Source organism: Saimiri boliviensis, chromosome 6 (genome assembly GCF_048565385.1).
Source record: "Saimiri boliviensis isolate mSaiBol1 chromosome 6, mSaiBol1.pri, whole genome shotgun sequence".
Classification (NCBI taxonomy): Eukaryota; Metazoa; Chordata; class Mammalia; order Primates; family Cebidae; genus Saimiri; species Saimiri boliviensis.
This window is the reverse complement of record NC_133454.1, coordinates 100,130,254-100,157,357: the sequence shown is the minus strand read 5'-3', so window position 1 is coordinate 100,157,357 and position 27,104 is coordinate 100,130,254. Positions and strand designations below refer to the sequence as shown.

The window sequence follows — 27,104 nt, the reverse complement described above, 5'->3', positions numbered from 1 at the left end:
CACCAGGCAGGGAGAGGGAGCATCCAATCGGCTGGCGCGAGGCCCCGGCGCTGCTTTGCATAAAGCAATATTTTGTGTGAGAGCGAGCGGTGCATTTGCATGTTGCGGAGTGATTAGTGGGTTTGAAAAGCGAACCGTGGCTCGGCCTCATTTCCCGCTCTGGTTCAGGCGCAGGAGGAAGTGTTTTGCTGGAGGATGATGACAGAGGTCAGGCTTCGCTAATGGGCCAGTGAGGAGCGGTGGAGGCGAGGCCGGGCGCCGGCACACATACATTAACACACTTGAGCCATCACCAATCAGCACAGGTGTGCTGGCTGCAGCCACTTCCCTCACCCACACTCTTAATCTCTCACTCTCCAACCGCTGACAGCCCATTTTATTGTCAATCTCTGTCTCCTTCCCAGGAATCTGAGAATTGCTCTCACACACCAACCCAGCAGCATCCGTGGAGAAAACTCTCACCAGCAACTCCTTTAAAACAGCGTCATTTCAAACCGTTGTGGTCTTTAAGCAACAACAGCAGCACAAAAACCCCCAACCAAGCAAAACTCTTGACAGGAGCCGTAACAACCAGAGAGGATGCCTCATAAAGGTGAGTCCGCTTCTTTCTTCTCGCTTTATTTTTATTGCAATATTCAGACAGGTCTCCCCCTTCCTCCCCCCTTCCTTTCTCCCCTCTCGCCGGTCCCCTCCCCCACTGCTACGCCGGGAGAGTTGGGCCGGAGAAGTTTCCACGCAGGAGCCCAAACTTTCTACTTCCAGCGAAAGCCCGCGTCGGAGGGCGACCGCCGGCGACCGGGAGCGGTGCGGGGCTCGGGGCGGGCGGTCGACTCAGCCCCAGCGCCCGCACCAGCGCGGGCTGAGCTCGCAGGAAGAAGCGAGGCTCCAGGCGCTGCAGCAGCTTCGGCTCCCGGCCCCAGCGTCACCCAATGCTCCCGACCCGCGGGAGAGGACGAAGAGGCTCTGTGGTACCCAAGGCCCTGGAACGGCCGCAGAGAGCAACCGCTGCCGGCTGCTTTGTCCAGCCCAAGGCCCAGCGAGCGCGCAGAGAACAGGCGCGCCGAGGGAACCGGCTCGCCGCGCCGCAGCCCGCCAGCCGGCCCTCGGGCTTTGTGCCGCCCTCGGCTCCGGCGCAGAAGTGTCCGCCGGCACTCGAACTCCGAGGGGGCACCGCGCCCGCCACCAGCCCGAGCGGAGTCATTCGGCAAGGCAGCCGCACGCTGGAGGCAGAGGGAAGAGCGAGCTAGCGCGAGCCGGGAAGGAAGCCACCAGGCCAAGGCGGTGGGACGCGAGCTCCGAGGGAGCTCAGAGCCGAGCAAGAGGACTGTCAGCTTCCATCCAGCCCCCGGGCTCGTGGCCCCAACTCCACTGGAGCGCGGAGCTTGGAACTTGAAAACTCTCAGCTCCCCAGGCTTCCCCCGACTCTCATCTCCCTCGCCCTGCGGAGGCTGGGGCTCTTCCTTGTCCTCCGGCCCCCTGCGCTCGGTGGGTATTTTTCCTTGTTTTCCTCCGATCCAGTCGCACCAGGGGTTGGCATTTCAGCAAGTTTTGAGATGCAGAGGTAGTATGCTTTTTTTGTTTGTTGTACTCTGAATCCCCTTATGCTTTTCTTGGTAAGGCCCTAAAAATAAATCTATATGAAAGCACTGGCTTTCCCACTCTAATCATTTCCTCTCCCAGCTAATTAGTCGGAGTAATTTGAGAGCTTTCGATTCTAAAACCCCAGGAGGAAAAGTGTCTTTTCAAAGTTTATAAAGTTGTTGCCTCTTTCCTTGTGCAGATTTTCTGTCTCCCTGCGCCATAATAGCCCTGAATTTTAGCAAGTGTAATTGGGGGAAATGGAGTTGAATTTCAAGTGGAAATGCTTTCTTTTTCGAGTGCTAAAACTCGGCTCTTGATTCGTGAGTGATGTCTAGAAAGTTTAAAAACAAAGTGAACGTGGTTTCTTTCTTTTTATTTTCCTTATACTCTCCGAAGCTCCCTAAGCCATTTTGGATGTTTAACTCGAACTTGGGAAGGTTTTACAAGGGGCTGGGATCAGAAAATGATATGAAAGGCAAACAGCTTGAAAGCCTGGCAAGTTTACTGAGGAGAAATAATAGTTGTTGCGGTTGACATTACATTTTTTATAGCCAGTGACCTTTGCAAACGTCTGAAGGCAGTTTGATTAGTTGTTATCTTATTTGGCCCTAGAGAGTAAAACTTTGTCATCTTAATTGCTAATTACTCTTCTGGCTAGGGGCGGGAGGACCTAAAGTGAGCTCTCTCCTTTAGCCCCGTTAAAGAGTTTAGGGCTGGAATTTGAGAATTAAGTAATTAAAATGACAGCATTTGAAAACTGAGGCTTGTGTTGGGGACAGAGAGGTGGAGGCAGTGGCCCAGCGGTTTGGTTGGGGCGATTCCAAAATGTCTGGAGACTCCTTCGTTCAGGATGTGGGTCTATGGCCCTAGCGAGGCCATACAGAGCCTCGGGCAGAGCTGGGGGACCTGCGCTGCAGCTGGGGTGTCTGACCTCTCTGGTGCGCAGGACTGCTTCCGGGTGTCGATGCGCCCCACTTCCAGGGTTGCTTTTGCACTTAGTGTTCACGTTTACTTAAGTAATTAGATAGCTTCTTAGCCGAGAGGGGAGTAAGAATGGAGCAGAACTGGAATTTGAAATCCTACCACCTTCCCAGCTGCTTCGAAAACTAATCAGCGAGGCCTCTCAGGGCTCAGCTACTGAATTTTAAAAAATGGCATCGAGAAGTTATCAGCCAGGTTGGGGACATTCCATTGCGATTGTGTACAGCGTGGGTTACAGAGTGGAATTCAGGAAGCTTTACCCCTCCTAGGGGAATTCCATTCCCCCTCTCCCCACCTACTGCTCCTTTGCAGCTTCAGGGTCCTGCATTTGGTGGGGTGGGGTATCCGCGTTTGAGCTGGAGGTTTTGCCTGTGCAGGGCATGACTACGGTGCCGGTGCCGGGACTGAGAGACTGGAGGGAAGCATTGGAGAGCCAACCTAGATAAGGGTAACTAGTAGCCCTCTGCTGTGGCCAGTATTTACCCAATGCTGAGAAAAAGTCCTCATTTTTTGGTTTATTTTTATAGATTTAAGCTGGCTACCAAGTAGTTACAAATTAGACCAGGAATGGCTTTGTAGAGCAAAACGTGCTTCTTGAAACTCTTTGATTGCAGGCAGGCCAATCAATAATCATCACAGGTAAAACAGAAAAATTAAATGCATTTTAAAAAAACAGGGATAAAATATGCTGTGACTATTTTGTTATTTTACCTCTTTTTTGGGGGGGGGCAGACCTCTTGAATGGGCTCTTTATTGTAACTCTCTTTTCCCAATTGAGCTCCCCACGGTGCCGTTGTATTTTTTTTACAGCCCCTAACAACTCACATCAGTAACACAATTACCTCCAGATATTTATAACAAGAAATTACTTTTCTATTTTCTCCACTGGCCCAAAAGCCTTCTTTTTAGGGAAAGGTAGGGAGGGGTTTGTGGAGGACCAGCCTCGGGAAACCCCACACTGGGTCAGGGCTTATGAAGCTAGAAGCGTCCCGTCCCTCTGTTCCCTTTGTGAGTTGGTGGGTTGATGGTACGTTTGGTTGGAAGCTGTGTTGCTGGTTAGGGAGACTGGGTTTTGCTCCTTGGGTTCCAGGAAAGGCGGAGAATAGAAGCCATTGTTCGCCGTCTGTAGGCTTTGTTGACCACGCTCACCCCCTCCTGTTCATACTTTTTAAAGCAGTGAGGCGAGGTAGACAGGGTGTGTCACAGTACTGTAAAAGGGGTGAAGATCTAAATGCCAAAAGAGAAGTTAATCACAATAAGTAAGGTTTGGGAGAAAAAGTTGTGCTTGTCACTTTCGAAGTCCCAGAAAGCTGGGAGATAGATGGAGAGGGGGCCATTGGGAAGCTTTCTTGGTGTGGGGAGAGGAGTGGGAGATAAAGGGGTAATCAGAGTGTTGAGTTCTGGGGTCTTGTGAAATTCCTTAAGGAAGGAGGGAGGAAGGCCCTGCAGCCCTCCCAAACTGCTCCAGCCTTGCTCTTGGGCACCAGGAAGTTCCAAGCTCCCCTTTCCCTGGTCTCTAAACTTCAGGTATTCCCCTCTCCCCTCTTCCCTCACACCCCCTCAACCTCAGCTCTTGGTTTCTACTCCTTACTCTACTCTCCCTCCTGTTTTCCCCTTCCCCTTTTCCTGGTTCTTGATATTTTTGCAAAGTGGGACCCCCCCCCCAACTTGCCAGATTCGTTAATTCTCCCAAGCCAGACCAGAGCAGCCTCTTCTAAAGGATGGAGACTTTTGTGCCAGAGGCCCGCTGAAAATGTGGGTGTAATGCTGGGACTCAGAGTTTGATGTCAGTTTGAGCCCTAGATGCATGTGTTTTTCTTGAGAGTGGGGCTCAGAGAGCCTCTGGACCTATGCTGTTGAACCACAGCTTGATATACCTTTCTCTCCTTCTGTTTTGTCTTAGGGGGAAGACTTTAGGGGCGCGCAGATGTGTGAGGCCTTTTACTGTGAGAGTGGACAGACATCCGAGATTTCAGGCAAGTTCTGTGGTGGCTGCTCTGGGCGTCAAAACCCACAGAGTCAAAACAAACTATTTCGGGAAGCTTCTTCACTATAGTTCTGATAGAAGAAAAAATTCAAAATTGGAGCATCGGTTCTACTGATTAAAGGGTTAATTCCTAAAGAATGTAGGGGGAACAGATTGGGGATATTCAAGTATTTTGTTTGAAGCCCCAAAGGGTAGATTTTGCATGCACTGCAGGGCAGAGCTGGTGACCCTCAGATCGCCCCAAGCAGTTGAGTGGATCAGTGCCTAAAGAACGGAGCTTCTCCTGTCCTGGCCCCATGTCCTCCTCGGTTGGGTGTTCAGGCCTACCTGAAGCAGCTGCCTGGAGATTAACTCCTATTTTCTTGCCAACAGAGCCCCACATTCAAGCCCCGTGGAATCCCGAGGCCCCCAGCCAGCGCCAGGATGCAGAACAGTAAGTGCCTCTGGTCTTTCTGGGACTTCGGGCTCGGGGTGCGCGGACACGAGGGTCAGGGGAGGACGCAGAGGCTCGCGGCGCCCGCGCTGGCCAGGCCGCAGACCGACTAAGGCCGGAGGACCTGCGGCGGCTGCTCCCCCCTCTGCGCCCGGCAGCCAGAAAGGGGAGGGCGTTTGCTTTGCTGTTCTCGATACTGGAGGAACAGGGGCTGGGCCCTTAAGAACAGCCCGCCCGAGTTTTCGAAGCTGCGGTAGAGAAACCCCATCCCCCCCAAATCCTGTAACTCACACCCCCTCCCCGCCCCTGCCCGGGCTCTGACCCCGGAGAGAGGGGCTGGGCTGAGCAGGGCGGGGCGAAGGCTTCTCCTAGTTGCGCTAGGAAAAGGAGGCCCCTTTGGGTTTAGCTAAGACTGAAAGTCTCCACCATCCGGGCGGGGTGGGGGCTTCTCTCCCCAAGTCACTCTCAGGGCAGCGCCTCCCCTACCCACTCCACTTACGGGCCTTGAAGGGATGGGGAGAGGAGCCCCCAGGCCTGCAGCAGGGTAGGGGTGGTAAACTCGCTGTTACAGGGTGCGCGAGAGAGCACGGTTTACTGGGTCTGGGAAGGAGGTGGGGGCTGTGCCCAGGAATTGGAAAAGCCCTGTCCTGACAACTGCAGTTGCGTGGGTCCTGATCATCCCAGGCTCAGAGCGCCTTTGATACTTTGGCTTGCGTACCTCCCTGCTTTCCACTGCCCAGACCCCGTGGGCCCCACCCACCTTCCTCTTCTGTTGGTGGGTGCTGGTACGTGACCGGGCTAGTCTAGAGCTCGGACCTGGAAGCCTGGAGGCCCACCGAAAACAGGCCTGGTTTGAGATTACGGTGGAGGCATACAGCGTCAGGGCTCAACTGAACTCGGAGTGTGGAAAGGCCCGGGTCTTCTAGCAGCCTGCCCTGGACGAACCACAAAGGCTTAAAGAGGGTCCCCAGCACCTTATCCGTCTGTTCTGGAAACGCCGGTCGCCCCCTGGCGCTTCCGGGGCTGGTAGGCGCGTAGCTCAGGAATGGGCACAAAGGTGGCGAGTTTTGCGGGGGTGGTTGTGCAGAACCTGCCAGACCCGAGGGCTTGGCCGGAAGACTCCCCTTAGGCGGCTGGGCTCTCCTCTCGGAGCTCAGACTCCCCAGCCGCAGGCTCTCTTTCGGGTGGGCCCCAGCCAGGGCACGCAGCGCTGAGCGTTTGCCACTGCGGCCCGGCTGGCAGGCCCCGAGGGGCGCAGGGTCGCGGGCCGGCCCGCAGGGCTTTGTGCCGCTCGTTCCCGGGTGTGCGCGAGGCGCGGAGCATCCAAATTGACACCATATGTTTTCCTATTAGTTGCTTCGCGGTCGAGTTCTAGGCGCATAATCAGCGCCACTGGGCGAGACTGCCAGCCGTCCCTAGGGAAGGGACACAATGATTGAGGCTTAACCTCTGAAGGGGAATTTGGAGCTTTGCTTCCTCACTGCCATTTCGATGCTGGGAGTGGCGCCCTGGCCCTGGCGTCTCCTGGGCGAGCGCCGCTGTGGCTGCGGAGGTGGCGGCGAGCACGTAGTTTTTGCAATGCATGAGGAGGGAGGTCTACATGTAGGCGGCCTCAGGCGCCCGCCTTGGCATTAGCCGACTGGGAATTGCTGTGGCTATGCGTGAAGTTGGGAAAGTCTCTCTAAGTCTCCTTCTGGGACAACATTTCTTTTTCCGGGAAGCTCCCTGTGCCCAGAGGTTGGGCTCTGTAGCTGGAGCGGTAGATGGAACTTGGGAGGCAAAGAAAGGCTATAAAGGGAATTTAGGAGAAACCGGAAGCGTGGGCCAGGCCTTGCTCTGTTGGAGAAGCGGTGTCCCCGCAATGTCCCTGCTTGCCGGAGCCCAGAGCCCAGATCCCCCAAACGCCTGTCACTTCTCATCGACTTGAGGCTCTGGCCCTCCCCCCGCCTCGATGAGGGCCCCCCCTCAGCCCCAAGCCTTCGGCTACCCTGAAAACGCGGCTCCCCTCGAAGGGTAAACGAGTGCAGTTCAATCTAGTCTGAGTGATCTACAAATAGGGATGGAAAGGGTCGTTTTATCACGGTCCTGTTTGTCGTGACGATGCAATTTCCCGGAGCGGAGCACTGTCACAAAGTGACAAGGCTGCCACAAGCGCCCCGACTGATCTTTTCAATTAGCCTTCCATGCATGATCCGGAGCGACTTCCGCCTATTTCCAGAAATTAAGCTCAAACTTGACGTGCAGCTAGTTTTATTTTAAAGACAAATGTCAGAGAGGCTCATCATATTTTCCCCCCTCTTCTATATTTGGAGCTTATTTATTGCTAAGAAGCTCTGGCTCCTGGAGTCAATTTTATCAGTAGACTCCAAGGAGAAGAGAGGAGAGGAAAGGAGCGCCGAACAGGGAGCCACGTCTTCTGGGAGGGCTGCTCTCTAGAGTCGGGCTGCAGGTTGGAGATTTTTAAGTGGAAATTGGCAATTGGCTTTATTTGTGTGTCTTTGGTTTTTGGGGAGGGGGGCTACATACGGGCTAACTCCCTCTCCCTGTTCTCTAAGGTTGGACCACAGGGATGAGGTTGTGAGATACAAAGATAAAGGAGGGATGGGGAACGCAGTGATGTGGTTTTTTCTTTTTCTTTTCTGTTTTTGATTTTTGCTAATATCTGTCCTTGGCTGAGGGGAGGGCGGAGTTCAGCGGCGGAAGTAAAGCGAGCAGTGGCGGTTGCGAACCGACTCCCCGGCTCTAAGCCTTACTTGCGGTGGCTGGACTTGTCTGTCTGTGGCTGAAGCCGAGCCGGGCTCTGACTCACGTCTGCAGTGGAGGTGCGGAAACCTGGACTGGGGCTCGCCAGCCATAGATGGGCCGCTCTGGTTCTCTCTTCTCCCTTCTTCTGTTCTAACCAAAACCAAACTCGGTGCTTGTGCCAGGCCTTGGCCAGTTTGGACGGTGATGCAAACATTTCTGGATTTTAGCGTCCAAGGGAGCACTCAAGGGCTGTAAGATTTGCTATCACGGTTCCAACACTGCAGAGACCTTGGAGGTTCACTGTGGGATCTGTAGAACCCATGGTTTGCGGTGACACTCAGAGGGGATCTTTGGGAGATTTGTAGAGCCGGTTCTTTACGCTAAAGGTCCAACCTTTGTGGGTGTAGGGGCTGGCTGCGGTGTTTATGAAGAGGGGCAGTGGGCTCTCTGGGGTTATGGCAAGACTGAGGTCCATGTGTTCTTGTTCCTTGGGATGTGTCTGACTCTGTGTTGCTGCTGCAGTCCAGTGGGCAGGGGCACGGCTGTTTGGGGCTGGGCTGCCCGATGTCCCGCATGGCTGGTGGTCCCGTTGTCCTTTTTTGATCGATAGCAGGGACCTGATGGCCAAGGTTGGCACAGGTTGGCAGGGGGATGAGGATGCATTGTGGTTGTCTCCTCCTCCTCTTCTCCTTCTTCCTCTTCCCCTTCTTCTTCTCATTCCTCTTCTCCTTCCTGTTCTTGTTATCTCTCATCTTCTTCCTTCTCCCTCTTCTTCCTCTTCATTCTGCTCTCCTCTTTTCTTTTCCCCTTTCCTCTCCTTCTCCTTTCCTCAGGTCACAGCGGAGTGAATCAGCTCGGTGGTGTCTTTGTCAACGGGCGGCCACTGCCGGACTCCACCCGGCAGAAGATTGTAGAGCTAGCTCACAGCGGGGCCCGGCCGTGCGACATTTCCCGAATTCTGCAGGTGATCCTCCCGGCGCCGCCCCACTCGCCGCCCCCGCGGCCCTCCACTCTCAACGCCCTCTCTTCATTTCTTACTGTAAACGATGCTAATTATGGACCCCCCACCCTCACCCACCCCAGTCCCTAGTCCCCCACCCACTCCCCTGCCTTCCCACTTTCCCCTCTCCTTCCACCACCCTTCCCTATCTCTTTCAACTTGGGTCAGTTACATAAGATAATTCATCTGCTTCAGAAAAATATTGTGTGTGGATTTTTTTTTTTTTAAAAAAACCTTTCTCTTTTTATTTGGTAAAGACATTCATTGTGGGAACAGTTTATGAACTGTAATGAGCTGAGTTATATAAACCGGCATAATTTCATTCTGCTTTCCCCAGCCCCTGCTTATATCAGATTTTGAGGTATTTGTTTATTCTTCATGTTTATGAAGAATATATATATAGATAGATAGATTTTAAAAGGCGAAAGCTGTTTACTCGTCCCTAACTCATATTTACTCAATTGGTTGTTTTTTTAGAGAAGAAGAAGTAAAAATTCAGTTTATTTTTAAAAAACATAACACCACTTTAAGCAAGGTCAGCACAAAAATCAATTAATCTGACTTCATTTTGATGCATCTTCAGGCAGTGTTTAAGAAAACAGTTTTTTAAAAAAAAAACAACTTTTAAATTCGTTTTTGAGTTCAAACTGTTTCAAAGTATCATCATATTTGTAGTTTTTAGGGCTACAAATGTAATTTTAAGAAAAAAGCTCTCTACAGTAAGTTCTCGTACCATTGAAGGTATATTTTTGTGTTATAGACCCATGCAGATGCAAAAGTCCAAGTGCTGGACAATCAAAACGTAAGCTTGTCATTGTTTAATGCATACTTAAACAATTTTATTTTTGTCTTGAAATTATTAATAATGTGGTTTTCTGTCCACTTCCCCTATGCAGGTGTCCAACGGATGTGTGAGTAAAATTCTGGGCAGGTATTACGAGACTGGCTCCATCAGACCCAGGGCAATCGGTGGTAGTAAACCAAGAGTAGCGACTCCAGAAGTTGTAAGCAAAATAGCCCAGTATAAGCGGGAGTGCCCGTCCATCTTTGCTTGGGAAATCCGAGACAGATTATTGTCCGAGGGGGTCTGTACCAACGATAACATACCAAGTGTAAGTTCATTGAGAACATCTGCTCTCCCTGCCCTAAGCCCCAGCTCTCTCCTCTTTACCTCCTCCCACCCTTTCTCTCCACTGTCTCTTAGTCTGTGTCCTCTCCCTGCTCCACGCTTGTCTCCTTTGTACCTGGGGGAACAGAGAGGAATGCCCTGACCTTTCTTTGACTGTCTGCAAAATGGGAGTCAAGTGTGGGGAATCATTTACCTCATTTGCATGCTGCAAAACAGAGGGCAGAGGCACCCGGTAAAGGCACTTGAATCAAGAAGGAAAATGAAAACCAGATTGTAACTTTGTCCCAATCCACCTGCCAGAACTTTCCTTCAGGTGTCACACATCCATTTCTATCCTAATATTAAACAAATATAATGAAAGAAAGCTCAAATATAATGAAAGAAAGAAATATTTACACCAAGTCTAAATATTTTTTGGGTGGGAAGTCTTTTAAGAAAGCAAAGCAACCAAGTGAGTTAGGTCACCAGCAACTATGAAAAACCCCCTACCCCCAGTTTTCTACCCAACTCAATTTCCATGCCCAAGGCGATAGCTATCTTTTTTTTTTTTTTTTCCACGGTGTATCTGCAAATCCACCCACTGTCCCGGGGTGGCTGGGAGCTTTTTAATAGGTTGAGCGTTGCTTTTTAAGGTGGTAGGGGAGCTGAGATGGGTGACTATGTCTTCAGGAGACACTACCATTTGGTTTGATTTTGGTTTGATTTGCAGGTGTCATCAATAAACAGAGTTCTTCGCAACCTGGCTAGCGAAAAGCAACAGATGGGCGCAGACGGCATGTATGATAAACTAAGGATGTTGAATGGGCAGACCGGAAGCTGGGGCACCCGCCCTGGTTGGTATCCGGGGACTTCGGTGCCAGGGCAACCTACACAAGGTAAAACCCAAGCAGCCATCCACCAAGCTCTCCATACAGGCAGCCTGTTGCCTATCCCTTACTCTCCCAACCTTTTCCACCGGGTGATTCCAGCTTGGGGAATGTCCTGGGGGAGACTGAATGTGAAGGCCTGGGACACATCGACTCTCATTGTATGTAGGTGGTGTTGGTTGAACCATCTTGTTGGCCTGGGAATGTGAGGGTTGTGTATGTCCGGAGTGGTATGAAGGTGGCTGGTGTGTGTGTTTGTGGGCTGAACTGTGTGCATAAGAACAAGCTGCATGGTGCACTATTCAAATTTGACATTAGAATGCAGGGAGAGCCCCCTTGTAGAAGTGTGACAAGTTAACACACTGACAGACTGCGAGGTAAACATAATTGTATCGTTTGCTTTTTGCTGTAATTGACAAATTATGTGACTATGAGTAGGGTGCACATGAAAGGGAGAGCAGGGAGATTCAGGGCCGAGTCAGGGATGGGGCATTGGAAGTGGTGGTCTCCAGCCACAACCACCCCACCATCCTTGCCCCTCCCCCGTTCACCCCTCAGGGCCCCACTTTCTCACTCTCTGTGGGTGGCGAATATGTGGAAGTGGTGGGTGAAGATACTGTGAGCAGGACGATGGAGCGCCGGGAAGGCTCGGGTCTGGGAGGAGAAATGGGACCTGGAACAGCTCAGGGTCTGTGAGAAGGGCTGGAGGAAGAGGAGCCGGGGAGGAGGGTCAGCTGGCTCCCCCCACCCCGCCCCCTCCACACCCCGAGGTAGCTTGGTCAAGAATAGGAAACAGTTTACTCTGAAGATTAATCGGTATTTGTTGTCCTCGTGACAAGGAGATAATATGCGGGATAATGGGACGTGGCGCCTCACTCCCGGGAGCACAACGGAGCCTGGGGGCTCCGGCCCGGGGGCGGCGGCGCGCGGGACTGCGAGGAGGCTGCCGGCGCGTCCGTGCACTCTCGGACCGGCTCCGGATGCCCGGCGCCTCCATGGAGTCGGGCGAGGGAAGGGAAAATCGGTAACAGTATGCGAAATATCTGGTACAAAGGATGCTTCTGTCACTCGCAAGAATTTGTTATGGGAACAATCCTGTCGCTCTGTAATTGCTCATTAGAGAACGTTTTGTTTCTCATTAAGGCGACATGAATAAGCGTCTAGTTGAAGGAGACAGCTGTAGAAATGTTCCACAAGAGACCTCTGGACACGATTCGGCACCAATTGCCAATTAGACATGTCAGTTTTAAGAGCAGAAAACAATATAGGACGGACACTGGGAAGATAGGGAGCAAAGCGCTCGCTTCTTGTTTTCCAGCGCGGCTGCTCCGCCGGCGGAGTCCTCCTGACTCGCGGGGCCCGGTTCCCCTGGGCGACCCCGCCCGAGCGGGCCCCGAACCCGCTGCCTCCGGGAGCGCAGAGGACTCCTAGGCCCGCTCCCGCCTCTGGTGAGACTAGCGATTGACCTCGTCAAGTGTAGGCGACCCCATGCCTGCTTGACCTTTGAAACTGTAGGATTCCTACGTGTAGACTCTGGACACACCCAAGTGACACCCGAACTTCACACTCACGAGCCGTCCTCCGCTCAGCCTCCAGCAATCTGAGGTCCCGGTGGTCCCTCCCCTGCCAAGAGTCTGGCCCACTTGGTCGTAGAAGTCTTGGGGAGGGACGCAGGGCACGGTGGCCCAGGCCCGGGAGGGCTGAGCCCAGAGCCTCCATCCCCGGCTCCCTCGGCGTGTGGGCTCCACTGAGCTTGGGGCGCAGAAGACACCTCCCTCCCGCTTCTTGGAGTTGGGACAGAAGCCGAGGGGAGCAGCTTCCACCAGAGGTGGCGCCCGATTAGGTTAGATTTTAGTCCCCGGCAGCCTGAGGACGGGAAGTGAGCGTCTAACGGGTTAGGGTCCACCGGTGATGGTTGGGCACAGGAGGCAGCACTAGTTCAGGAGGGGGTTTTCACTTTAACGCACCTAATTGCTAGAAAATTCTGGGTTGACAATCACCGCCACACCCCCACGCTCAAGTGAGGTTTTTGGGGGTGATTGTTAGCCCAGGCGCAGGACCGTCGCCCCCAGTGGAGTGGAGAGGACACGTGGGCCAAACGAAGCACACAGAGTTGCGGGCATGGGGGTAGCGGGCAGTGGTGACGAGCTTCGCTTCACGTTCCGGGGAATCCTCAGGCTTTTTGGCGCTAAGAAGGTCCCCCTCCCTCCCCGGCCCCCCTCCTTCCCCGGCCCCCTTTCCCAGCCCAAGCCTTTCTTGGGTTTTAAAGAGTCCATTACTCCAAAAGCATAAGGCGAGGTTAGGTCTCAGAGGGAGACAAATATGGTTTCCATCTGATCAACGCCATGCAGCGGTGAATAAAATCGCGACGACGTGGGGCTGACAACAACAACAGACAACTCTATCCAGCCCCAATTCTCCAGCGATTTGGTGGTTTTAGGGATCACGGAGACACTTTTTCTTATCTCCTCCCCTCACCCCACCCCCCGCCCCCCATAATACCCAAGCCCTCTATAGGATTTAGTCAGCCTCTCTTTCAACAGATGCTACAATGTTTTGATCTGCGCTCCAGAGCTAAAAAGGTGCCGCAACCGGGTTGCTATCTTTTCTTGCTTGTTTTCCGCCTCACTGATTAAGACACTAAGAAACTAAGGAATGATTTTATTTCCCAGCGCGACTCAGTCTCTCTCTCTCTGTCTCTCTCTCACCTCTCTTCTCTCTCTCCTCTCTCTCCCCTCTTTCTTCTCTCTCTCTCTCTCTCTCTCTCTCTCTCTCTCTCTCTCTCTCTGTCAGATGGTCCTGGGGCTAGGATAATAGGAGGCGCTTTCACTGGCCTTCTCACGGATTAGGCTGGAAGGTGAACGGCACCCATTGAAGGCCCCTGCTTTGCGCAGCTCTGAGGGGGCGCCTTTTAAAGATATCTTAATTGTCCACCACTTACGTTTATCGTGGGGGTGGGGGAGCCGAGATCCAAATTCTAGTTTTATTTTGTTAAAAGCTTTAAGGGTGGAAGGCAAATCCACAAAAGGGAGGGGGGAAGGCACCCGTTTTAAGTGAGACCAACCGCTAAGTCACTGCCTGGCTGCAAACAGTTGCCACTTGTAAAGTAACAAACTTTCCCCTATACGCTCTCCCCGCGGGGTTGAGAAGGGATCCTGCAGCCACGGGTTTCTTTTTGCTGGCCTCTAATTCCAATCCCCGCTTCCCCAATTTTTTTTTTTTTTTTTTTTTTTTTTTTTTTTTTTTTTTTTTTTTTTTTTTAAGATTTAACATTGAGCTCTCCTGTCCCTGCTGACTTTTCTCCCTTAAATGTCAGTTCTGGAGGCAACGCAGTGCCTGGCGGCGATTGCGTGCGTGCCTGTGTAGGCCGCGTGTAAGTTTGTGTGAGATAGAACATGGATAAGAACATGAATCTCCATGTTTTAAAATTAAGAAAATGTCAAAGAGGCAAATGAGAGCAGAGGTTGCTATCTGCAGGGGTCTTCAGAGGCAGATCCGGGCAACTTTGTTTAATTGCCGAGATCGAATGTGTCAGAAAAGGGACTGAGGTGGGGCCCCCAGGATGGCAGAGGCATGAGTGACCACGGGGAGAGGGGGATTATGTTCTCCTCAGTGCCCGCCCCCCATGCCAGATGTGCATAGATGCACACATTTTTGTCTGTTTTCCAAAAGCAATAACCCTCCGGCCTTTCTAGTTGGCCAAAAGGAGCTATTTCCAGTCTTCCTTCTTGACCATACCCGAAAATAAAGCGAGAGTGGGGGTGGTCGATTCATTTTTTTTTCCCTTGAAAAACGCTTTGAAAAGTTCCCCCGGAAGCTTAGGGCAGTCAATTAGCACAGACGCCTGTACCCGCACACACACGTGAGTGGAGCGCTTCCCTCTCAGCTGAGTAGCCCTCCCTCTCCAACCCCCACTTTTCTGATGGGGTGCAAAGACCCAGAGCCCAGCTGAGGCTCAGTTACTAATATTTTCTGTTCCTCATCTTCCATTTCCTCTCTCTCCCACTCTTGTATGGTCCTCCTGCCTCTTTTTCCTCTCAGCATTCTTTTCTGTCCTTTTTTCTTATACCGTTCTGGCCTCTTGTGTTTTTTGAGCCCTCTTTTTTCCCTCCCTTGCCCTCCGCCCCTTCCCCCAACCCAGGCCCCCAATCCTTCCCCCTTGCTTCCACCCCCACCACTGAGTTCCATCCTGTCTCCCCTCCATCTCTCCAACGTAGGAACCCGGCCCTGGTCTCCATCCACCCTCCCTGCCTTCCCCCATGCCGGGCCCTGGCCCCCCATCCACCCTCCGTGCCCCCAGCCAAGCGCCCTAAATAGCACGGAGGCGCCCGCTCTTCGGACAGTGATTAATGATAGCAGAGCAGAGGGGTTAACACACTTCACTGAAAAGTCTGTTGACTGGGCTCCTTGTAACACAATGTGGCCCGCTGCACGCCTCAAGAGAATCCTTTTGTTGTCCGCGCTCATTGTAGCCTCAAAATTCTGCCCACGAAAGTTTGCCAACGCTCCTGCCCCAGGAGTTTAATAGTTTCCCTTACTCGCAGGGCATTGTGCAGCGCTGAAAAGCAGCCCCTCGCTATTCAAGTGTTGGTGGTCATCTCAATAGATCTCCAAGGGCCCATATGGTGGCCAGTGCTGATGAATCCGCCTGTTTAAATGGGGGAGAAAGTTGGGGTTTTAAAACATTTCAAAGTTCCTGAAAAGATCCCACTAGATCCTGTCACAATTCCCTGAACTCTTTGAAGGTGCAGCCTATTGTCTCTTGGTTATAAATAATATTCCTGGCCAAGTTGATTCCCACCAAGGCCCTCCTAGGGGCCCCTCCACCGCGCCTGTCGCCAAGTTTTGAGGATGGGGGGTAGTCCATGTTGGTATCACTTGGGGGCCTCAAGACCCCCGACCCAGGACCCAGCACATAGTGGCCCTGGAGGCCCAGTCAGGGTTCAGTCTTGCTTCCCTTCACACAGGCTGTGGCCTTACAGGCAAGGTGCACGGTGGGAGCCAGCTAGCCCAAGTGCACATCTTGCCCTCCAGGCAGCAAGGCAAAACAATAAAACTTTCCCCGGTATAATGATAGAAATTACATTAAAAGTAGTGGAAATGCCCTAATTAAAAATGTACCACTTAAATGATATGCCAAAGATTCAGCTGCAGCATAGAATATTTAGTTAGTGAACTCTCTACCATTTCTTTTTTAAAATTACACGTTAAAAATTTAAAAGAAATCTTACTTTTCTCTGGTGCAACACATTATAAAGAATGGACAGTCCTTTTATCTAAATATAAAATTCCATTTTCAGCAATTATAGCCTGTTCTTGGTGATGATATAATTACAGCTGTGCTCGTAATAGGTGTCAAGGCAAAGCGCACTCATACAATAGTTGAATAAAACTGCAGAACAATGCGAGCACTTCTAAATTCACAACCTTTAAAATGAAATTGACTGTGCAGAATTCAAATAAAAACTAGATAAATATTTTTTTAAAAGATTACAAGCTTGGTTTGGTTTCTTAATAGCATTTTCTACAAACCTATCAACATCTAATTGATTAGATGGGAATTACCGATTATAGATCAACTGAAATCTTGAACATCACTCTTCCATTTTCCCAGCACAGCCATAGGTAAAGACGTTCTGTAGGGAACGGAGTGAGGCAGAATTTGGGGACTCAGGGTTCCTTACAAAAGATCATTTTAATTGGAAACTTCAGTGCTTATTTTTTCATTCAAGAAATGCTACTTTATGTGAGTATTATAAAGTCTCATCTTGATAAAAACAAAGAAAATGGTGGTCAAGTAATTAACGTCACAAATGTCTTTTATTTAAAGAAGGCTGACAGTTACCTTGGGAATGTTTTGGTGAGGCTGTCAGGATATAATGCTCTTGGAGTTTCAGACTACACCAGGCCCCTTTTGGAGGCTCCAAGTTATTCCAAATTTCTCTTACCGTCCTATTCTTTTTGTTCCAGATGGCTGCCAGCAACAGGAAGGAGGGGGAGAGAACACCAACTCCATCAGTTCCAACGGAGAAGATTCAGATGAGGCTCAAATGCGACTTCAGCTGAAGCGGAAGCTGCAAAGAAATAGAACATCCTTTACCCAAGAGCAAATTGAGGCCCTGGAGAAAGGTGATAGAGTTTTTCAAAGTAGAGAAGCAGTAAATCAAAGTAAATGCCACATCTTCAGTACAAAGAGCTAAATTTAGCCAGGGCCCTTTGCATAGAGGACTGAAAAGATTTCTTTTTTCTGTCTTTTTATTTTCTCTGGGCATCTCTTCTGTGTGTGTGTGTGTGTGTGTGTGTGTGTGTGTGTGTGTGTGTGTTCTTTTCATGTACCAGTAATTCAAAGACTAAGCATCTGGCTTATAAGAGAAACATGATGATTTGGCTATTTCAGGCCACAGAAAGGTCATTGAATGTCATTCCAAAGAAAATTTCACTTGGTACGGTCAACACTAGAAGCATTTTAAAGGGAATTAGTTGGAGGTGATGGGAGTGGGGAGGTGGGAACCAGCTTGATCCAGTTTGGTCAACATATTTTGTGTAGTTCTGGCACAATGTGGAAAATCAACTTATTTTTTTCAGAGTTTGAGAGAACCCATTATCCAGATGTGTTTGCCCGAGAAAGACTAGCAGCCAAAATAGATCTACCTGAAGCAAGAATACAGGTACCAAGGGACGGTGCAGTTTCACACTTTGTGATTCATACCATTTGCCTTTCCTAGAGACAGAGGTGCTTGTACAGAGCACTGTTTATCTATAGGAATAATAACAGGTTCAGTCTGCTAGATACTCTGCTGCCATGGGTGTGGGCAGGGCAGCAGCCGAGGTGTCGAGGTGGGGCTGGGCTCGGACATAGGCACAGTGCTAACCTGTCCTATCTGATTTCCAGGTATGGTTTTCTAATCGAAGGGCCAAATGGAGAAGAGAAGAAAAACTGAGGAATCAGAGAAGACAGGCCAGCAACACACCTAGTCATATCCCTATCAGCAGTAGTTTCAGCACCAGTGTCTACCAACCAATCCCCCAACCCACCACACCTGGTAACTCGAAATACTAATATACTACAAATCAATGTGTTAAACCTGTTTGCTCCGGGCTCTTACTCTCACCCTGACTACTGTCGTTTCTCTTGCCCTCAGTTTCCTCCTTCACATCTGGCTCCATGTTGGGCCGAACAGACACAGCCCTCACAAATACCTACAGTGCTCTGCCGCCCATGCCCAGCTTCACCATGGCAAATAACCTGCCTATGCAAGTAAGTGTGACTGGAGGCACTCTGCGGAACCCTGGCCCCAGAGAAGTGAGGAGTGGGTCAGGGCCTTCGGACCTCATCGGCTATGCATGTGGCCTTGGGAGATTTTTGCACTACAGTGATTGGCTTGACCAGTTGTCAGAGAGTCAATCCAATCTCTTTTAAGTGACTGACTCATTGATTCATGCCTTAAAAAATAATAATAATCAAAATCTGTCCAGTTTTGTCAAGTTAACCTGCCTCTTATACTGTTTAGCTTGATAATGTTGGTAGTGGGTGTTTGGGGTACCAGTAAGATAGCCAATCCAATCTCTTTTAAGTGGTTGACTCATTAATTCATGCCCTAACAAAAGTAGTAACAAAAATCGGTCCAGTTTTGTCAAGTTGATCTGCCTTTTATCATAATGTTACTTGGATAATGTTGGGTGGGGGGGCATGTTTCGGGTACCAGGGAGCCTTGTGCCAGAAAGTGGAAATAATGATGGCACATTATCAGATAGCAAGAGATTAGTATTTTCAAATTTGTGTTTATACTGTGTTTGCATGCTAAATATATAATCTGTGTATGCATTTGGGGCATTACTTAGGGTATATGTGATAAACTAACGAGAAATAAAAAAGGATCAGGAATGGGATTTATATTTACATGGTGAGTTATAGTTAATATAATGAGGAAGCTAGTTTTTCTGTCTACATCTACAATAAGAAAAGGCATAGCAGGTATTTGCTGGAAATTTAGTGTGTCTTTGCTGTGAATGGTGTGACCAGTTTGTGGCTCTCCTAGCTGCCTGGGAAGCTTGACGCTATTCACTTGGTATGGCAGCCTGCCTCTCCTCTTAGTTCTGTCCCAAATATCTATTAGCCCCTACATTTCGAGGCCTTGCACTAGGTTCATGCTTTATGATGAAAGTTGGATAAGACAGGTGGTTTGTACTAGACCTTTGCTGATGATGGATTCTTGATAGGAAAAATGTCTGTCTTCTGGTGGGCCTCTTCCAATGGTTTCCTAGAACTCCTGTTTGTGCAACAATTAGAGATGTTAAAGATGGTACGATAATGGCCAGCATGAGCCCCTGCTGGAAACAATTCTGGGGTTACACAGATTGTTTATTCTCCAATGAGCATTTTTTGCTGGATTTCAAATCCAAATAACAGCAAAATAAATATGTCAGTCTTCAGACTAATATAGGAGCAGCTAGATAAGAAACTTCAGAGGAATTATTCACATATTTATTTTTATTGCATCTGGATATTATTGGCCATAGTGCAATTGATGTAAATTAAGGGATTAACAGCCCATTAGTTGGTATTGCTCTAACTGCCTTGGAATTTTCCAGAAGTCAGGTTGCCTAGAGGAAGTTATTGCAGGAATTAGAAACAAATGCAAGCTGAAATTCTGGCAGGGCCCTCAAGGCCTGTTTGCCTCTTTGAACTTGATGTTAGCATTCATCATCAGACTTTAATAAGGCCACAGAGTGTCTTGTTCAGTTTCATATATTGTAACAACATCCAGGTTTCTGTGAATATAGCAATATGTATGTGTATGTGAGACAATAATAAGATGAACAGGTAGATGCTACCATTTTATCAAGGTCGTTTCCACATATAGACGTGTGGGAATTCCATTTATTTCAAACACTGACTTTTAAAAATTACATAATTTATATAATTCAAAAAGTACATGCATTCATTCAGCACAGAGAAAATAAAAATGATCAATAACTTTACTCTTCAGAGAAAACTACTCTTTGAATTTTGGAGTGGGTGAGTCAGTTTGTCTATCCGTTTATTCATTCTCCTGACCAAAATAGTCATTTTACAAATGATGGGTGTCTTCCTCTGGACCTTCTCTGATATGTTTCCTTCTCTGAGAATGGTGGATCGTGGAACGTGAAACATCTCTCCAGTTTGCAGAGAAGAGAAATAATAGTATACTGTACTATCATTTAACACGCTTGTTCCTGACACGCTTCTATTAACTCATCTCAAGTTTGCTGCCATGGCATAGGACCATGAGAGCTCGTGAGGGGCTTTGTCAGGAGAAAGGTTTATCTTCTCAGTGCTGCCATTCTGAGTAGTTCCAGGGTAGCAATGGTTTTCTGGTTACAACTCAGTCTGGGCTTTTGGGTCTGCTAAGAAGTCATGGTAATTCTCAGGATGCAGGTGGGTTACATTTACTAACTCAATCTGGGCTTTTGGGTCTATTAGGAAGTTATGATTAATTCTCAAGATGGGGGTGGTTTATGTTTACTAACACTTCTGATCATTTTAACTTGGGGTCATTACAAATTTGCTTCTTCAAAGAATCTTTTATCCCATGAGTCTGGCTGTGAAAGGTTCCCAAGGTCGCTAAGCCATACGTTACTGAGAGCTCCTCCTCCCGCTGCCCTCTGTCCCAAAGTTTGAGATATGGGCTTTAGGGGTCACAGGATTCCCAAGTAAATCCAGATTTGCAGGGAGAGGGGATGTGTTTTGATGAAGGTCCTCATGCTGTAGGTTCTCCGAAGATGTCAGCAGAGGTTAGAGAAAAGAATCCTATTAATTTCTGGATAGAGGCAACCATCTAGCTGGACGGGTGTCAGGAAATACAGTGCTTTAGAAGCTTGATATATAGGCAACTTTCTTCTAGCCAGAGGCCCAATCTTAGATTGATCATATGGAATTCCAGTACTTCACGTGAAGTCATCTTTAATGATCAGACTTGTTGGCAGAGTTCCTGGGGAGGTGGGCGCCTGGGGCTGTGGCTGTGTCATGTGTTTCTCAGTAACCACAGGTCTGCCTCTCTCTTCACAGCCTCCAGTCCCCAGCCAGACCTCTTCATACTCCTGCATGCTGCCCACCAGCCCTTCGGTGAATGGGCGGAGTTATGATACCTACACCCCCCCACATATGCAGACACACATGAACAGTCAGCCAATGGGCACCTCGGGCACCACTTCAACAGGTGAGCCACTGCTTTCTGCAGGCTGCACAGAGGCGGCCTGTACAGTTTCTTTTGCCAGGTGATCTCTCTTCACTGGAAGTTTACCCAAACAGAATCTCCTGGCCTCGTGGGAGGGCGTGTTTAACTCTTTGCTGTCCTTGTCCCTGGGGGATGGGGATTGAAAAGGGAAATTCAGTTAAGCTAATTAGTAACTTTACACCATATAGACAAAAAACAAAATTGTTTTTCCTGAATTTGGTCACGAAAGTTGTATATGAAGACAAAGCCTGAGACTGCGTTTTCTGAGGACAGATTATTAGATAAAGCTCAGCAGGTGGTCCACTGAGCTGTAGGTGGGTGCTTGTTGAAACGCTTCTTGCCCTTGTAGCTCATAGCTCGTAGCTCCTCTAGACCTTTCACTGCAAATAAAAAACTGACACATTGGTTTTCCGGAGACAGTTTTATTGTAAAAGGTCCAAACATTCAAAGAAATGGAGGGATATTTTTTTTTCTTTTGGATGGTGGTGGAGGGGACTTGGGATCCAATAGGTGTATATTAACATGTTGTCTTGTTTCTGAAGGTGCTACTTTTATTTGTAACAGTTAAAGTATTTTTTAATACAGTAAAAAGTGTTAGAAAGTATGAAGTTCTTTTGTTTTTGTTTTTTGTAAACCTACACATTTGTGTTCCATGTCTGTTTCTCAAAGGGGATATCTACATGGCTGTTTCTTTCATCCCCTTCCAGGACTCATTTCCCCGGGTGTGTCAGTTCCAGTGCAAGTTCCTGGAAGTGAACCTGATATGTCCCAATACTGGCCAAGATTACAGTAAAAAAATATAAAAAAAGAAAGGAAATACTGTGTGAATTCAGTCAGTGACTATGTGGACACAACAGTTGAGCATTCAGGAAAGAAAGAAAAACGGCTGTTAGAGGCGCTTCAGTTCTACAACCGTGTCCTGTATTGTACCACTGGGGAAGCAGACTTGAAACAAGGACCTTTGTATACAGAAGGCACGATATCAGTTGGAACAAATCTTCATTTTGGTATCCAAACTTTTATTCATTTTGGTGTATTATTTGTAAATGGGCATTTGTATGTTATAATGAAACAAGAACAACGTAGGCTGGATGGATGTTTGATCTGTGTTGGTCATGCAGTTTTTTTTTTTTTTTTTTTTTTTTTTTTTTTTTTAAAAGAAAACCATGACCAACAAGTTTGCCACAGTTTTAAGAGTTTTATCAAGATATATCGAATACTTCTACCCATCTGTTCATAGTTTATGGACTGATGTTCCAAGTTTGTATCATTCCTTTGCATATAATGAAACCTGGAACAACATGCACTAGATTTATGTAAGAAATATTTGTTGGTTTTCCAAAGGTTGTTAACAGATGAAGTTTATGTGCAAAAAAGGGTAAGATATAAATTCAAGAAAGAAAAAAGTTGATAGCTAAAAGGTAGAGTGTGTCTTCGATATAATCCAATTTGTTTTATGTCAAAATGTAAGTATTTGTCTTCCCTAGAAATCCTCAGAATGATTTCTATAATAAAGTTAATTTCATTTATATTTGACAAGAATACTCTATAGATGTTTTATACACATTTTCATGCAATCATACGTTTCTTTTTTGGCCAGCAAAAAGTTAATTGTTCTTAGATATAGTTGTATTGCTGTTCACGGTCCAATCATTTTGTGCATCTAGAATTCATTCCTAATCAATTAAAAGTGCTTGCAAGAGTTTTAAACTTAAGTGTTTTGAAGTTGTTCACAACTACATATCAAAAATTAACCATTGATTGTACAAAAACCATGCCAAAGCCTTTGTATTTCCTTTATTATACAATTTTCTTTTTAACCTTATAGTGTGGTGTTACAAATTTTATTTCCATGTTAGATCAACACTCTAAACCAATGGTTACTTTCATACACACTCTATTTTACATCCTGATGATCTTTAAAACAATAATTCTTACAGATATCATAAATCAAAAATGTGTTAGAAAAAAATTCCACTTAATGCTGGGTGTAGCTCTGTGCCCACTTATACCCGCAACATATATAAAATATTTCCCAGTTAGTCATTTAATTCAAAAGCTCTAAGTCTACAAATAATTTTAAAATGCTACAAGCTATTAGGAGTTGTTTTTTGAATTAAGACTGGCATTTTCAATCTGGGCAGATTTCCATTGTCAGCCTATTTCAACAATGATTTCACTGAAGTATATTCAAAAGTAGATTTCTTAAAGGAGACTCTCTGAAAGCTGTTGCCTTTCTCAAATAGGCCCTCTCCCTTTTCTGTCTCCCTCCCCTTTGCACAAGAGGCATCATTTCCCATTGAACCACTACAGCTGTTCCCATTTGAATCTTGCTTTCTGTGCGGTTGTGGATGGTTGGAGGGTGGAGGGGGATGTTGCATGTCAAGGAATAATGAGCACAGACACATCAACAGACAACAACAAAGCAGACTGTGACTGGCCGGTGGGAATTAAAGGCCTTCAGTCATTGGCAGCTTAAGCCAAACATTCCCAAATCTATGAAGCAGGGCCCATTGTTGGTCAGTTGTTATTTGCAATGAAGCGCAGATCTGATCATGTTTAAAGTGGAGGCACGCAGGGCAGGAGTGCTTGAGCCCAAGCAAAGGATGGAAAAAAATAAGCCTTTGTTGGGTAAAAAAAGGCCTGTCTGAGACTTTTATTTGTTCTGTGCAACATATAAGTCGATATAGAGAAGTTTTCCTCTGCAAACTTCAGTAAAAAGCCTGGAGCTTCTGGCAGTCTGGATTAAAATGCTTGCACATGCAGAAACCTCTGGGGACAAAGAGACACTTCCACTGAATTGTACTCTGCTTTAAAAAAAATGCCCAAAAGCAAGTGATCAGAAATAGAAATTAATGGAAGGATTAAACAATATAACCTTCTAGTTCAGTATCTACTGTTTATCAGTTGAGGAATTACTTGTGAATAGATAATTGAGATTCATCGCTCTGGCATGAAATATACTAGTAATTTTATTCCACCAGAGTTGCTGTACATATAGAGCCTAAGTTGATTGGTTTTTGTATGTGTGCATGTAGTTTTATTCAGTGCAGGCACTGTGCAGCCTGCACTGCACAGTGGCACACTTCTTTCAGGGGAATGCGCACGCGTATGCACTGTTGGTACAATTGCCCGTGCAGACATTTCTACCTCCTGACATTTTGCAGTCTGCATTCCCCAAGGGCCGGCCATGTGCTGAGGGAACTGTCAGAGAAGGTCTATGTGGGAGTGTGTGCCGCAGCTGCTGGCTGGCTTACTTCTTCCTTCTCACTGGCTATGATTTCCACCAGGGTCAGGCAGCCAGTTCTGGCCCACGGTTCTGTTGTGTAACGAGCAGAGACTTTGGAGACCTGGGTGTGACACACCAGGTGTAAGAGGTGGGAATGGGAGAAAAGGAGTGACGTGGGAGCAGAGGGTCTGTATGTATGCACCTGGGCATGTATATGTGTGTTCTGAGGGTCAGGATTGCCAGGGCAAAGTGGCACATCCTGGTTTAGTCTGAAGAAGCGGTTGCTCAGCTGCAGAAGCCCTCTGGTCCAGCAGGATGGGAACGGCTGCCTTGCCTTCTGCCCACACCCTAGGGACATGAGCTGTCCTTTCGAACAGAGCTCCAGGCAGTCTCTCGGGGACAGCATGGCAGGCACTGTGTGGTAGCAGTGCCTGGGAGTTGGCCTTTTACTCATTGTTGAAATAATTTATTTTTGTTTATTTATTTAACGATAGATATATTTATATATTTATCAATGGGATATCTGCAGGGATGTTCTGACACCATCTTCCAGGATGGAGACTATTTGTGAAGACCGCAGTAGAGTCACAGAACTAAAAGCCTAAAATTTTTCTTCAAACTTTGAGTTGGGAAAACCAGGTGAACAGAATAAGAGCTGAATGTTTTAAGTAATAAACGTTCAAACTGCTCTAAGTAAAAAAAACTGCATTTTACTGCAATGAATTTCCAGAATATTTTCCCCCCAAAGCTATGCCTTCTAACCCTTAAATGGGAAATAATTGGTTTCTTGATACAGCTCACATCATTTCTTCCTACTTTTTATTATCCCTAGTTTTCCTAAGATTCACTCATGCAGTATTATTTTAAGATTCAGCTTTGTTCTGTCAATGTCATCTTAGGATTGTGTTTATATTCCTTTTACTTATTTCTTTGTGCTCTGGGCCCTCATGTTAATAAGATTTTAAAAAGGCTTTTTCTTCTCTGTATGTTTGGCTTACCAAGGCCAAGTATATATTCTTCTCTTTTCCATTTTTTAAGAATAAACCTCAGCTGCTTTTTTTGTTTTTCTGTGTTTTGACTTGGTACTGAATGACTCAACTGCTAAGTTTTAAAGTTAAAAGTGTAAGTACTTAGTGTTAGTACTGCTTATTTCAATAATGTCGATGATGACTATCTCTGGAAAGCAGTAACATGCTGTCTTAGAAGTGACATTAATAATGGGCTTAAACAAATGAACAGGGGTCCCCCCACTCTCCTTTTGTATGTGTATGTGTGTCTGATCTGTTAAAATTAAAAGATGGACAGGGAATTGATTGCAGAGTGTTGCTTCCTTCTGAAGTAGTTTATTTTGTCTACTGTTATTTAAGGATCCTGGAGGTGGACATAAGGAATAAATGAAAGAGAAAAGTAGATATTGTCTAGGGGCTACTAAAAGGAAATTCAAAAGGTTTTAGAACCCTAGCACCTGAGCAAATTGCAGTAGTCAAAATATTTACCTCACGTTAAAGAAAGGCAAATCTAGTGTGAGAAATGAATACCATATAGGGTTTTGAAGTTCATATACTAGAAACACTTAAAAGATATAATTTTAGATACTATGTTTGGCATTGTTTTTAAGCTTTTATATCTTTGAGTCAGGCTGATAATTTAAACAAATCTGTTAATAGAGTGTATATTTCATAATGTATCAAAATGGTGTCTATACCTACAGTAGCATTACTGAAGAACGATATGTTTATGTAATAAGTTATGAGCATAATGAGTAACAAATAATGTTTCCAGAAGAAAGGAAAACACATTCTCAGAGTGGGTTTCTATCAGAGGAAGACAAAAATATACAGCCCTCTCCAGTAGCTTATTTTTACAAAGCCTGTCCAGTGAATTAGAAAAACAAAGCACTTGGATATGATTTTTGGAAAGCCCAGGTACTCTTTTATTCAAAATGCACTTTTACTGAGTTTAAGAAGTTTCTTTTATATTTAAAATGAGGGTTCAAATATGCACATTCAATTTTTATAGTATTTATCTATTTGCAAAGCATAGATTAACTAGTAATTAGCTGTTAATTTTATAGACATGGTAGCTAGAGAAGTAAATCAATGACCTATTAAGTATTTTGAGAAGCAATTTACATATCTGATGACCTCACATCTCCTTTTCAGAGAGTCAAATGCTAGGTAATTGTTCCATTGTGTGTTTGTATAAAATGAATCAACACGATAAGAAAAAGGTTAGAGTTATTAAAATAATAACCTGACTAAAATACTCATTTGAATTTATTCATAATGTTCATAATGCTTTCAAAGGACATAGCAGAGCTTTTGTGGAGTATCCGCACAACATTATTTATTATCTATGGACTAAATCGATTTTTTGAAGTTGCTTTAAAATTTAAAAGCACTTTTGCTTAATATAAAAGCCCTTTAATTTTAACTGACAGATCAATTCTAAAACTTTATTTTGAAAAGAAAATGGGGAAGAATTTGTGTCTTTAGAATTAAAAGAAATGAAAAAAATAAACCAGACGTTCTAAAAAAATAGAATAAGAAACCTGATTTTTAGCACTAATGAAATAGCGGGTGACAAAATAGTTGTCTTTTTGATTTTGATCACAAAAAATAAACTGGTAGTGACAGGATATGATGGAGAGATTTGACATCCTGGCAAATCACTGTCATTGATTCAATTATTCTAATTCTGAATAAAAGCTGTATACAGTATGTGTTTATGCTACAGTGGGTTTTTTTAAGTGACTGACATTCATCATATTGGTTAGACAGTTTTAAAAACCTAGTCTTTGTTTTCTACAATGTTGTCAAGAACAAATAAAGTGTAATTTGTGGTATATTAAAAGCAAGCTGCTTAAAAATGCTAGTTATAACTGCTTCAAAATATTCTAATATATTTGAAAATGTATTTCGGAAATTCAGTTTCTC

General features: G+C 46.6%; 2 protein-coding genes across 3 annotated transcripts in view; one reads left to right on the top strand and one right to left on the bottom strand.

Annotated features, from left to right (window-relative positions):
- The first annotated feature begins 605 nt into the window (after positions 1-605).
- On the top strand, positions 606-25,481 carry PAX6 (paired box 6). The gene is given in 15 exon segments (XM_074401285.1): positions 606-1,485; positions 4,466-4,538; positions 4,922-4,982; positions 7,660-7,717; positions 7,719-7,754; positions 7,756-7,804; positions 8,561-8,691; positions 9,624-9,839; positions 10,566-10,731; positions 16,693-16,851; positions 17,308-17,390; positions 17,615-17,765; positions 17,865-17,980; positions 20,771-20,921; positions 21,647-25,481. Coding segments are annotated over 14 exon segments (1,512 nt in total). The 5' UTR covers positions 606-1,485; positions 4,466-4,489; the 3' UTR covers positions 21,733-25,481.
- The window catches only part of ELP4 (elongator acetyltransferase complex subunit 4), a 257,653-nt gene continuing 248,522 nt past the window's right edge, over positions 17,974-27,104 (bottom strand). The window contains exon 10 of one of the 2 annotated variants that reach the window (XM_074401284.1): positions 17,974-18,992. In XM_074401284.1, coding sequence (XP_074257385.1) covers positions 18,984-18,992 — 9 coding nt within the window. In that variant the 3' untranslated portion in view covers positions 17,974-18,983. Of the gene's footprint in view, positions 18,993-20,910; positions 21,065-27,104 lie in introns of those variants that run through there. The other variant, XM_074401283.1, reaches the window with a different exon arrangement.